This window comes from Sitophilus oryzae, unplaced genomic scaffold, assembly GCF_002938485.1.
Source record: "Sitophilus oryzae breed Bouriz unplaced genomic scaffold, Soryzae_2.0 scaffold_1297_pilon_pilon, whole genome shotgun sequence".
Taxonomy (NCBI): Eukaryota; Metazoa; Arthropoda; class Insecta; order Coleoptera; family Curculionidae; genus Sitophilus; species Sitophilus oryzae.
Window position 1 is genome coordinate 784,018 of NW_022145945.1, and position 14,083 is coordinate 798,100.

The 14,083-nt window shown below is 34.1% G+C and overlaps 2 protein-coding genes across 2 annotated transcripts; both read right to left on the reverse strand.

Moving 5' to 3' along the window:
• Positions 1-923: 923 nt before the first annotated feature.
• LOC115874519 (transcription initiation factor TFIID subunit 7-like) lies at positions 924-2,994 on the reverse strand. Its single transcript, XM_030889677.1, has 6 exons — positions 2,673-2,994; positions 2,327-2,603; positions 2,041-2,204; positions 1,743-1,985; positions 1,521-1,662; positions 924-1,466 (listed from the first exon to the last, which is right to left on the reverse strand). Exons 1-6 carry the CDS (start codon positions 2,745-2,747, stop codon positions 1,246-1,248), a joined length of 1,122 nt encoding a protein of 373 aa, XP_030745537.1. The 5' UTR covers positions 2,748-2,994; the 3' UTR covers positions 924-1,245.
• A 1,600-nt stretch (positions 2,995-4,594) lies between these two features.
• Positions 4,595-8,326, reverse strand: LOC115874460 (histidine-rich glycoprotein-like). Its single transcript, XM_030889611.1, has 2 exons — positions 8,261-8,326; positions 4,595-5,854 (listed from the first exon to the last, which is right to left on the reverse strand). The coding sequence occupies exons 1-2, from the start codon at positions 8,324-8,326 to the stop codon at positions 4,595-4,597; spliced, it is 1,326 nt and encodes a 441-aa protein (XP_030745471.1).
• Positions 8,327-14,083: the final 5,757 nt, after the last annotated feature.

Here is a 14,083-nt window from a genome sequence, read left to right on the forward strand (position 1 = left end):
TAGATATGTGAATATACCGTATGATCGAAAAAAAAACGGCGCCAAATTGACCTTAAAATGGTGATACAGGATTTTACATGTAAAATTGCCGCGATCTTCATTTCGAAGGTAACTATGACAGCGTTTTTTTATTTGTACGGTATGTTTCTTTATGTTAAAATGTGGGAAATTAAATAGTTTTAAACGACTTTGAAATAGCGATCTAGGATATTCGCCATATATTATTACAAATAAAATGAGAGATCTTCGTGTCACGGCCCACTATGACACCGGTTTTTTTTATTTTTAATTATAAGAAATTAAATTGTTTTAAACAAATTGTGTTATCTACTTGAAGATAGGTAAATACAACGCATGATCAAAAAACGGCGTCAATGACGATCGATGACATTCCCCATATAACTTTACATACAAAAGATAGCCCTCTTCATTTCAAAGCTATCTCTGACGCCGTTTTTTTTTTGATCGTATAGTATACTTTGCATTCAATTTGAACTATCCTGGACACAAAATACGAGTGTATAAAATAAATTAAATAATATTCAATCAACCTATTATATTATGAAATAAAAAAAATACTTTTTAGGAAAATCGTTTTTTCCTATTAGATTTGATTCCTCTCTTAGCTCAATTTTTTCTCAATAATTTATTAAAGTATGTCACTAGAATTCTTAAGAAAAATGATGTATTTTGTATAAAATTGTATCCTAGCGTGTAAAAAAATTATTAATTATCGTGATTATTTATTTTAAGATTGTACTGTTTAAGTTTAGGTAATATACTGGGGATATTTGCATCATTTTCTTAAGAAGATTCATACATATATGCATTTTTTTGTAAATACTTTATTGTTAATATAATTTTCATTATATTTTTTTGGTTGCCTATATTAATTTAATAATAATAAATAAAACAATGTGATTTGACTCATTTCTTTTATTTTCCTTCATTTAGTACAATATAAAGTTGACAACATAAAAATAAAAAGGTGTATAACAAAGGTAAAATTAAAATAAATGTTTCTTTTAAGTAAAATAGTGGGTAATAAATTAATTTCTTGGTAGAATCAAGGCAGGGATGGGTATTTACACGTTTATATTTTTACATTACGTTTTTTACTTATCCACCCCTGATTCCAGCACCATTAATTATTATAACTAAAGCTATGGTCTCTAAATGTACTAGTTATTAAAAAATATAACTAAATTTATTTTTTCTTACTAATGTATTTTTTTTTCTTAAATTTTAAAATGAAGTAGACTCAAATTGCTTTAATATTTCTTGCATTTCGTATATGTCGTGTTCCTTTTCAATTTGATCCTGCATCAGCCTTTCAACGTTCTCTTGGAACCGTTGCCTCAAAGCTATGTTCTCGATATTCTCAATCTTAATTTCTTGCTGAATTCTTTTAGACTTGATATCATTTAGTTCTAAGTTTAGTGCTTCTAGTTTTGTCTCCACAGTTGCTAGAATAAGAAAATTGTATTATTTTGTTTACTATTTCAAGATTTATTAATTACCTTTGGTAAGATTGGGCTCAGAATAACTTATATTTGATGATGATTGACCATAGTAGTCAACGTCCTGAAGCATAGTTGGTGTAGCCTCGAACATGTCACTAGTAAACTCTGTAATGAGTTGCTTCTGATCTATTGATGTGTTCTAGAAAAATATAAAATAAATACAGGAAAATCAATAAAAGCTAGCGTGAAATATATAAGTCTGTGACAGTATTAACATACCAGGACGGAATTTGAGTCTGTTAAATGACTATCGTCACCAGAATTTTGACTGTTATCATCAATAACATCCAGAACATTAAGATGAGCTTCTTCATCATCCGAATCACTCACATCACCACCAAAAATATCATGTTCTGCAACCTTTGGCTGCTCTGGATCCACTATTTCTTTCTTTATAACAACTGTGCCTTTGTTGACTTTATTCTCATCATCCTCGTTGATTACTTCCCACTTTACACTAACCTAAAATCATTTATAGCAACTCTCTCTTAAAATATTTCAACAGTAACAATCTTACAGCATCATTGTCCACTCTGAGCAACCTTTTTACTTCTTTTTCAATTTCCGGAGCTTCAACATACTTTTTCTTTAAAGTTTTCCTAAATCTTCTCCGTCTAACATTTTTAGCTGGTGGGGTTACACCATGAGGCCAGAGATACTTTTTATCAACCTTGTACGGATCTAAAATTATCTGTATTTAATATTAACTAGTTTCTATTAAAAAAAATATAGCTATAGCTTTCCATTAAAAAAAAATAACACCAAAATTGGTGAAGTTGTAGCCTATTTTGCTACTTGCCTACCTTTCTTCTTTTTCTGTGGACTCTCATCATCAGATTTTTGATCATCCTCCTCTTTGCACAGTAACATCTGGCATATATCGGCAGTTTTGTAAAAGCTTTTAGAATCGATAGTTTTCAATGACTCGATAATAGTGGGTAAATCGACAATTTTGCCAGGTAGCAGCCAGTGATCCAGTCTCACCTCGGCATGCCTCATGTTTTCTTCGATTTTGATGTTGAATCGGTCTTTTAAATTCTCGCAGTTACGTAGGGCTTCTTTTAAAACTTTAGCTGGTTCCTAGACACAGAATGTGCGTTGGGTAGTAAAAATACAACTTAATATACCTATTATTGTTTTTTTACTTACAATTGGCAATCTTAGAACAAATTGCGACTCTAATTCAGCAGCTCCTTCATCGACTTCTTTCATTTTGCTGAACATTTTATTCAAATTCTTCTATAAAAATAATTGCAATTCTAGGCTATTTCACCATGATAATTAAATATAATTTAATATAGGTACATATTTCGTTAAATATGTTGTAAAAAGTTACGTATAATTATCTCTCATAATATAAAGAAAATATATTAGCAGAAACCAGAGAATAGGTAGAAATAAAATTTACTTTGTTTACTTTTAAAATACTTTTTTTATTTACTTTTAAAATGTCAAATGTCAAATGTCACACAAAACGTGAAATTTGGACGTAATCACGTAACAGTAATCTTTCTACAAAAATTAATAAGAATAATAAATCTACTGTGTCCTAGATGGCAGATTAGGCGTTATTTCAAGTGTATTTTGCAATATTTCCGATAGATGGCGCTCAATCTTAATGTATTGCTGGTTATCTAACCTTTTCCTGTTTTAAATTCAAAAAATAATTTTAAATTATTTTTCCTTACAGAATTAAAAGAATTTATTAAATATAACCAATTTGGAAGCATAGATATATAAATTACTCTAAAATTTAAAAGTATTTAGTTTTTTTACCAAGCGCGAATGCCTCTCGATCGCATGTATTCACTATTATGATTCTGATTTATGAAATAATCGATATTTTTGATTTTGGTTTTCCGTTGACACGCGACAGTTTAATGCCCCGTTTCTTCTTTAAATTATTCAACCCTCTGTTTGTAAGCGCGTATACGATGGCGAGCACAATCGAGGAAAAACTATGGGTTTTGCAGGAAAAACTGAAGGTAACTTAGAAAATTTTGTTTAAAATTCGAAAATCAAAGTTTTCGGTTGTTTGTTTTTGTGGCAACTTTGATTCGTTTTAATTTATAATAATAATAAAAAAATTGTTTAATGTTGTAGGAAACTGATGCGAATTTATCAGTATGTATAGTTCTTTTGCAACAATACTTAAGACACGAAAAATATAGTAAAGATGATCTGGTAAGTAGCGCTTTTTGATATTCACCAATTTTTTTTAATATCTACACAGGGTGTTCTTTATTTACATATTTTGGGCGCGTTTTTGATATATTTTTAGAAAGAAACAGACAAATAGATTTTTCTTCTATATTTAAGTAAATCTATAGCAAAGATTAATACATTTTATAATCTTTGTTTATAGATAGCGAGGAATTCATTTTATAAGCGGAGTTGAATAATATTGTAAAATTTAAATATTGTTCTAAATTATATTTTGTAAATGGTGGTGTGTTTATAATATTTCTGTTGTTAGAGGAGGATAATATACTGTTTTATAGGTAAGTATACAAATATGATATTTATTTACTATATTTACAACTGTTATATACCGTATGATCGAAAAGAAAACGGTGTCCAGTTGGCTTGGAAATGAACGTCGATAGTCGATGACATTCCCTATATAATTTACATATAAAATACTACTTTTACATATAAAATAACAGCGATGTTCATTTCATAGCCATCGCTGACGCCGTTTTTTAAAAAAGTGTTTATTTTTTTAAACTTTTATGCCCCCTAGCGGATAAAAAGCACTTTTATATAAAAGTGTATAGAGCCAAATTGTATCCAATGAATTTATTTAGATTCCGGGAATACGTAGTAGTTCTATATCCACGTAATATTGGGACACCCTGTATTTTAAATTGCCGTTTCAAATTTATTCGATAAAAACAATGAAATGGAGTTTTATGCAATGATCTGATTGTTGGTCGGTAAATTCTTTTGAATAAATATGTTTAAATAAAACAACAAATAATTTTTAAAAACAATATGTATATTAACAAATTACAAAAAAAACGCAATCATAACGCTGACCGCCACACTATATTTTACATAAATTTGTGGCGTTAACGTAAAGTATGAAGCCCTCCACTCAATACCCCAATTCCGCTGCCTACCTCCAAACCTCCAATCTCTCCAATATGCCCATGAGATTCAGCAGGAGTGAACAGTTCAATTGAATGATGCAAATGACCGGCATCATGCACAGTTTCATGATGAACAGGGTCATGATGCACCAAGCCCAAAGATTCGTGATGATGAACAGTCTCAATATGATCTTCATGATGAACAACTGGATGTACTTCGGTAAGATGATGATGGTGAAGCACTTCGTGGTGAGGAGGCTCGTGAAGGTGATGTATGTGATGCCCGTGATGATGAGACTCGTGAAGGTGATGTACGTGATGCCCGTGATGATGCGGTTCGTGGAGGTGATGTATATGATGCCCGTGATGATGAAGATCGTGATGAAGATGATGTCCGTGATGATGAAGATCGTGATGAAGATGATGTCCGTGATGATGATGAAGTCCGTGATGGTGAGGATGATGATGTCCATGATGGTGGTGATGATGTCCGTGATGGTGATCACCGAGATGATGATGACCGTGATGGTGATCATCGAGATGATGATGACCGTGATGGTGAGAATCGTGATGATGATGATCATGATGGTGATCGTCATGATAATGGTGACTGTGATGGTGATCGTCATGATGATCATGATCATGATGATGTTCATCATGGTGGTGATGATTATGATGGTGATCGTCATGATGATGGTGACCGTGATGGTGATCGTCATGATGATGATGGTCATGATGGTGGTCATCATGATGATGATGATCGTGGTGGTGAGGATCGTGGTGATGATGCTCATGATGATGAGCATCGTGGTGATGATGAACATGGTGATCATGGTGATGGGGATCGTCATGATGATGATCATGATGGTGATGATCATGGTGATCATGCCCATGATGATGGGCATCATCGTGATGATGATGTCCGTCGTGATGATGGTGATGTCCGTGATGTATTTCATGGATTTCATGATGATCCTCATGGTGATGATGATGATCCGGATGGTCTCTGTGAACATATATTACCGTAGGTCTTTTGTGCCCTCCGATATGTTTTTTTCGATGTTTGTGTATGTATTCTTCATCGTGATCGTCGTCAAAGTCGTCGAGGAAAGGATCCAAGATGGTGACGCCTTTGAGTGCGACATCTATGAGAGGGTTGATGAATTTCTTGTGGGCTTTTCGGGGTTTGAATAATTTGTCGAAGGTTGCGGATGTTAGGGTACAAAGTGTGATTAAAACCTGAAACAAATTCAAATTAAGCAGCGATGTAAAATGTAAACCATTTAAATTATTTTTAGAAAAATTTAGTAAGATTAGATTCATAGTTTTAAAGAAGACATTATTATACAATATTTCTATTTAAAATATAGGAAATATTTGTAATTTTGCACTTATGAGGCACCTATTTGAGTTTGCAGTTTATTTCAGGTTTAACTAGATACAGGGTGGCGCCTCTTCTACCACGCGTAGGCTCCAAGGAGAACGATAGTTTGTATTGAAACGAAAATCTGTGAGCGTATGTAGGTTTAACCCTTGTTTAACTTATAGCTTTTGCTTTCAACTTAGACCATGTATTAAAAATATATAGAATTCTACAGGGTGTCCCCCAAAAAAAAGTTACATATCCAAGTTGTGTTTTTTATAATGTAACACCCTATCTGTTAATTGTTTTTCGGATTCTAGAAGGTGAGTTTTTTAGAGAAGTATATGATTAAAATATAAGGCTTGAGACATACGAGTATTTTGACATTTTTTAAAAATTAAAACAGTTAACCGGAGCGTTTCATATATTAAATGATTGATTCTGAAGAAGATATGAAAGATTTTTAATATCTCAAAAATAATAAAAACGATAGTCAACACACTTCGTTATAAATACCGAGTGTTTCTAAAGAGTGGCTCACCCCTATAACTTTTTTATTTTTCCAGATAAAAGAACGATATTTGCTTTATTAGTATATCACATAAATCAGGATTGATTGACGTATTCAATTGTTTTCGGTCACTTCTTGTTTCACCGGAAACGACTACAACTTTTGATTTTTAAATAGCACACTCTGTATTTTTTTAATTTATTCGATAGAAAATGACTCTGAATAGAATGACATATGAATAGAACATGTCAACATATCACATGTCAACTTTTGACATTTTCGCTTCAAAAGAAATCGTATTTTAAATTTCAATCCAGAATGGCTAAGTTAAAAACACTAGGAAAACCAAGGATCCTTGGAAAAATAAAAACATGATCGTTCATATCACATTTTTTTCAAATGGAACGATAGTGGCTTATTAGCATATTTGGAAAAATATTTTTTTTCACGAATAATTTGGTACCGCACACTTGGTATTTCGAGTTAAATTGTCGTTATGAGCCGCATGTTAGAATTTCAAATAAACTATAATATGCAAAAATATCCAAAGTTGACATACGGTATGTCATTCTGTTGAGAGTGAGAGCATTTTCTATCGAATAAAGTAAAAAAAGATCGAGGGCCGGGCGTGATGAAGAGTGATGAAGAGTTATAGGGGTGAGCCACTTTTGAGAAATACCCGGTATAGAGAATTTCTTCATTTACATACGATGAAATCGAAATTTTGTCAAGGTTTGAAGTTACTGTTTTGTTGAGGAAAGTAAAAGCAGACTTTTTGGTAGGTACTGACTTTTGTAATTTTTTTGCCACACCCTAAATCAAAACCTAGCTACGCTAGGGTTGCCAACGGTCCTCTATTCTATATAGAGGACAGTCCTCTTTTTGATCTCACTGTCCTCTTTTTCTCTCACGTATTGAAAACGTCCTCTTTTTTACATACCAAACTCAAAATCTAAAAAATATTTGTCTATCGCCACAATGTTTTAAAAAATTGTTAATCTGTGTCTTTCGCTAATCCCACTCGTTGGTACAGAAAAATGAAGAAATATTGATGTACAAGAAATATTTGTGGTTTGTGGAAACGATAAACATGTTTAACTGTTATGTGACTACATGTTTACTGATTGTTTGATTTAATTTAAGAAGTTTTGAGTATAAATATTGTTACGAAAGTAAGAAATACTATCAATCGCATACCGTTGACATAACTTTTTGGTCAATTCTAGAGATTTGGACGAGGTTTCAACAAATTTTTTCGATGTACCTCTTTTTAACCCCCTCGTCTTCTCTTTTTTATTTTGAAAGTTCACAACCCTAAGCTACGTCCATGTTAGATTACATATCGTTACGTGTAGATCACTACCAAACCGATTTTGCATATCACTGTAAGAAACTCAATTAAAATCTCACCACGAATCAATCAATCAAGCTTTAATTAAACGTCTATCTTCGATTGCTCGCAAAATCAAACACAAACCAACAAAAATTCACTTACAAGAAACTGCATTACGTGTTCGTGTGCAGGTGTCTACACGAAAACAACACTGATCGATCATGATACCATTTCTTTTTATTCGCCAATAACTTCGATATAATCATAAGTTAGCTACGACCAAATTAGAATGAATACTACTTATTACACCAAACGTTCAATTTCTTTTATAGACTATTTGGTTGAATTATTATGCTTTGTCGTTTATCGAAGCGTCAACGGTTGAAGAGTTCTGCGTCCCGTGCGTGGATGTCACTTGTCACTTTCGCCAATTGTTACTTCCTCGTTATTTTGGTGTATTATAGGTTTTTCTAGTCTAGGAAATGGTCTGGTAATTGTATGCATTCTTCTGTTTCGTATTTGAATATGAAAATGGATTTAAATTTGGACAAGTGAAAGTAATTTTTCTGCTGGGTGATTTTTTACCGATAACTTTATAAAAGAAAATGACTCGAACTTCTTCGCTGGTTTATGCTTCCAATCTTAAAGCCACCACTAGTGTTTTCAATTTTCGGGATCGGGACCCTGTTTTGAAATCCCGGGACAAGGACCTGTAATTCCGGGATCCTGGGAACCCCCAGAATGGAAAATCTAGAATCTAAACTAAAGAAATACTTATTAAAAATGCAGCTATTCAGGGTGTTTCAAAAACATGTGCCATTTATCGTGGGGAGATTCCTCATGTAAAAATAAGACTTATTTTTCATCTCAACATAAGCCCGATTCTGCTTTGTTTCGTGTAGCTACAGGGTGTTAAAGTCTTAATAGTCTTTTGATTTATTATAATTTGGTCAAAAGTGGCTCACCCTATAACTTTTTTATTTTTTCAGATAAAACAACGAGATTTGGTATGTTAGTATATGACATAAATTAGGACTGATTGACATATTCAATTTTTTTCGGTCACTTCCGGTTTCACCGGAAATGACTGCACCTTTTGATTTTTAAATCGCATCCTCGATATTTTTTTACTTTATTCGGTAGAAAATGACTCTCTGAATAGAATGACATATCACATGTCAACTTTTGGCATTTTCGCATTTGGTTTATTTGAAATTGTAATATGCGGTTCATAACGACAATTTGACTCGAAGTACCAAGTGTGTGGTTTCAAATTATTCGTAAAAAAATTCTTTTTCGAAATATGCTAATGAGCCACCCTCGTTCCATTTGAAAAAAAGTTGAGATATGATCAAAAATACGACTTTGGCATGTTTTAACCGGCCAGGGCAAGACACTAAAAACATTAGACGATCAAATATATTTTTCCAAGGCTCCTTGATTAAAAATTAGTGTTTTTAACACAGCCATGACACTCTAGATTGAAATTTAAAATACAATATGTTTTTAAGCGAATATGTCAAAAGTTGACATATGATACGTCATTCTATTTAGAATGTCATTTTCTATCAAATAAAGTAAAAAAAAAATACCGAGGGTGCCATTTAAAAATAGAAAAATTGTAGTCATTTCCGGTGAAACAGGAAGTGACAGAAAACAATTCGAATACTCAATCAATCACCGGGCCCCATGGGCCCCCCCACTGTATCCGCCACTGATCGGACCTATGTTGATATGAAAAATAAATCTTATTTTTACGTCAGGAATCTCCCCACGAAAGATGGCACATATTTTTTGAAACACCCTGTATAAGGTCGCGAGTACCTCCGCTATAATCTACAACCTACTCTACTTATTTTTTAAGGTATTAAATGTTCAAACTAATCAATCTAACTAATTTAAATGATTTTTTACGTAATTCCAAGTCATTTAGAATCGAAGGGGTATCGATACAGTCCTCGGAGTGAAAGCCGTTGTTTACATATAAATTTCAAATAACGAGCAAAAATCGTCGAAATGTTATAGTTCAGTATACCACCGGCAGATACGGTTTGGTTCTAAATGTCAAAACGGAAAGATTTTATCGGTTTGGGGTAGCGTTATTAATTAATTCGTTAGAAAATGAAGGGAAGCGAACAGGCTATTAATTTGAAGCACACCTGTATATTATTAGTTTATAAGGTAGATGGTCTGTGTGTATGTCAAAACAAAAAGACTAGGTATATTATGAAACGCCGGCTTTTTACACAGAAGAAGGAATTTTTACAAAAATAGCTAGGTCTATAATATTTTCAGTAATTTTGCAAAAGGCCTAATCAAAATTTGGCATATTAAACAATGACACTGCCTGTTTTCACTCATTTTACAAGATGCCAAATCTAGAAATCGAGGTCAGATAGATTAAAAAGTGATCAAAGTTTAGTCAGGTATGAGCATAAGCATATTGAATAATTTAGGCTTTAATAAAAATACCCCATATTTTCCTATACAAAATCCATAATTATTAATGTAAAAATTTTATTATGTTTAGACCAAAACAATTTGAATCCTATTTTATAAATTTTATTAAGTATATCTCGTTTAATTATTATACTCTGTAATTCGATTCTGTGCACAGGGCTGCTTGTGGAACTTTGCTTTCTTTTAGAATAATATGAATTTTGAAAATCTTTATAATAATCATCCTGAACAATACTCTATTTAATAGAATTATCACTTTTTGTGCCATTATTGTAATGGGCAACCAAATGTATTCTCGTCTTTCTTCTACATGCGGGGCTCTATAGAAGTGGACCGACTAACCCTTGCGGTGTAATTGACCTCAAATCCAAGGAGGCAATAGAGAAAGAGGGATTTGTATTGTATATCCTCTATAGATTCGGGACAATACCGGTATCAGGTCTAAGGAGAAACCAAGTGAAAGAGGTGGAGAAAATGGAGACAGATCCACCAGCCTCCACTTCACGGATTCCCAGGGGCGGATACAGGAATTTATTTTAGGGGAGGCCCCAAAATAAAAGTAATGTAGAATATGCTTTTTAGGACCTGATTTTTAACCCTAAAGCCTAATATTTGACACAATTTATAGATTTTAGGGGGGGCCCGGGCCCCATGGGCCCCCCTCTATATCCGCCACTGCGGATTCCTCAACCGAAGACAAGCTTCTCGATTATGAAGGGCACGGAGGGCTAAACCCCAACCGTGGAAGGGTGTATATACCCTCGTAGGAGGTAGATACCCACTCCTCGATGGACGAACATCTGTTGGCAGAGGAGGATGGGAAATACCTTGTTCCCTCTACAACAGAAAGATCCCCATGTATGATGAGTTCTAACTCAAGAAAGGGGGACACAATAGATTTTTAATGTAGCGGTGATTAACATATTTTGCTCATTCCACATTCTACAACGCGCCGCTTTTGCTGCTAAGGCTAACCTGGGCGGGGTCTACTTTGTTTACGCGGAATTCGAACCGCTGTCTTAAACCATATCATCAACAATAGTCTACCGACTTGGCCAGTGTCTAAATCGACTCTTTAGAATAAGTGGGAGGGGGGTTAATCTCTGCGACCTTAGAGATCTATTGTGTCCCCCTTTCTTGAGTTATAACTCATCATACAGTCCCAGGACTTCCTACGGAGACCCGTGTCCCTCACAGTCGAGGAGCTACGACCCAGGCCGGGTAGACAAAACGGTAGAAAAAACGAGCTTGTGTCGCCTGTTGGGTTTAGAGGTAGGAGGTAGGCTCCCGACCCTTGGAGGAGGTGGTAGCTTGTATGCCACTTGCGGAGGATGGTCTCACGCAAGTGTCAGCCACCTCTCCTGTAGTTCTCTTTGGGTTTGGCCCCTTGGAACTTTCATTGTTACTGTTCCCAGTGTCACTAGGGGGTTTCCCCACAGCTTCACCGGTGATGTTTTTATTACTATTATTACCAGATCTCATAGTGTTCCTATGAGTCGCTAGGGACAGTCGGTCCACTTTTACAGAGCCCGCATGTAGAAGTAAGGGGTAAAATACAATGGGGTGCCCCAAGGTTGAGGCTGTCCGTAGCCCCGTCCAGTATCGTTATATGTCTTGGTGCAATTCCCTGGCCACGACACTACAGTCAGGGACAAGACGATGAGTGAGATGCTTCTTAGACCAAGCCAAGTGCTAGAGGGGATTCCCCCCAGCACCTGACCAGGAGCTTCTCCACCAACGACAAGGTCTTGCATCTCCTAGGGGAAGAAATCGACTCTTACTCACAAGGTATCCGACCTCAAACCGGTATGAAAGAACAACGTATGTCAATAGATTTTACACTCTTGTCATGAAACAACAGCACGTCCGTCCATCCCCTCGCATCTTCCAATGTCGCTTAACTTCGGTGATCTATCGGGAACCGGTGTTGCGACGTAGCTGGGCCGTTGCCCTTTGTATAAAAAGCAACTAGAGATATAATTTCTATTTTGTTTTATTTGCTGATTAGCTAATCTACCCAATATTATGTTTTTCTCTTTTTTTCTTAGATACAATCGTACAATCGAGTGGCACACCTGGTTTCTTAAACGATTCAATCTACTGAAACTAGTTTTATAGAATTTTTCTTAAAGATCAGAAGAGAAAAAACATAAGAATACGGAAGAATTGATTTTAAATACTGGATTAACGATTATTAGACAACAGTCACACTGTTTTCACCTGGTTTTAATATATCGGTTGTTCACATCTACGTATAATATTAAAAAATTATTACATTTGTTTATTTTTAAACTGTATATTGTAGTGCGAAATTTGCAATAGTATATGAAAGATAAAGATGAGGATATTTTAAAACTAATATTTAACAAAAATACTTTCTGCAATATTGTTTAGGTATATACGGGGCAAATCAAAACTGGATATACAGATTAGTAGATTTTTTTCTATTATTTATTCTATATTTTATACAAATAATGTAATATGTATAGTAAATGCACGCAGTTTTTAACCAACTTGTTCTTATGTTCTTAAAAATTTTTATACACAACATTTATATTTCTTGAGTATTTCTTTTGTTTCTTAAACCTCGTTATTATAGCACCATTTAAAAAAAATATTATTTATAATTTGCATTATTGTAAATTTTATAAATCATGCACTTTATACGTTCCAGTGCACATAATTTTTGTCCTTACTTTGATTAAAAATAGTACAATGTGATAGCGCAGATTTTTCAAATATTCAAATCAAAAAATACCAACAATATATTTTTAGAGTGTAGATTGTATGAGAGGGAAGAAGTTAATCACCGTGGCCTTATTGTGAATCTATTGTGTCCACTTTTCTTGAGTTATAACTCATCATACAGTCACAGGACTTTAACAAAAGCCAGTATCGGAGACGGTTTGACAGAGGTTAGTTTTTACAGTTGTAGTCTCGGCGCACTCAGTGATGAGGTATTCTGGTGTTTTCCCATTTTCCCTTCAGAATCTTTATTCGTCGTTGTTTATAACTTCAATCTACTGAGGTGTTCATTGAGGGGACAGTGTCCTTTTAGAAACCCCGTGACAATACGAAGATTGTTCTTACTTAAATCAAAGAAAATCTTTGATTTTTCTCCATCGTAAGCCCTGAGTAATTACTTCGAGTGTCTTAGATAGGGATCGGCAAGACAAGAAATCTTGTCTTGACAAGCAATTTCTTGTTGTCTTGAAATATTTTCAAGAATTAAAAAAACATCTTGTCTTGACTATTTCTTAAGAGTTGATTTCTTGTCTTGATTCAAGTAATCTTGAAATCTCTTGATATATTGACAAAAGGGGAACCCCCGTTTAAAATTCGTTTATTAAAGGGGAACCCCCTGTTTGAAAGTCGCGGTGAGATTGGTTAATGTGATGTTTATGCTTTATGCGTAAAATCGAGGGTCAGGCCTCTAATTTTCAAAAAATTCAAAAGCTTTGGGCTCATTATACTACTGTAGCCAAAATCATCAGATTTACATAATTTTGTTAATTATTATTATTATTATCTAACATTAAAATGAGTGATTGTGATGGTTCGTTGAGCAGCAAATCTGTGCCATTCGTAATTGAATCTGGTTCAGAATACATACCACCTCGGACACCTGGACGTAGAAGTTTAATTAGTGACTTTGACAGTAGTGACGGTGTTAATATTACTACAGATAAAAACAGTCAAAACACACAACAATGATAGAAGCTACTCTACTTCAGTGGCGCACATTAAAATGTATTATTTTTTTTTATTTTATAAGTTTTACGTTAATTCAAAAAGTCTGTA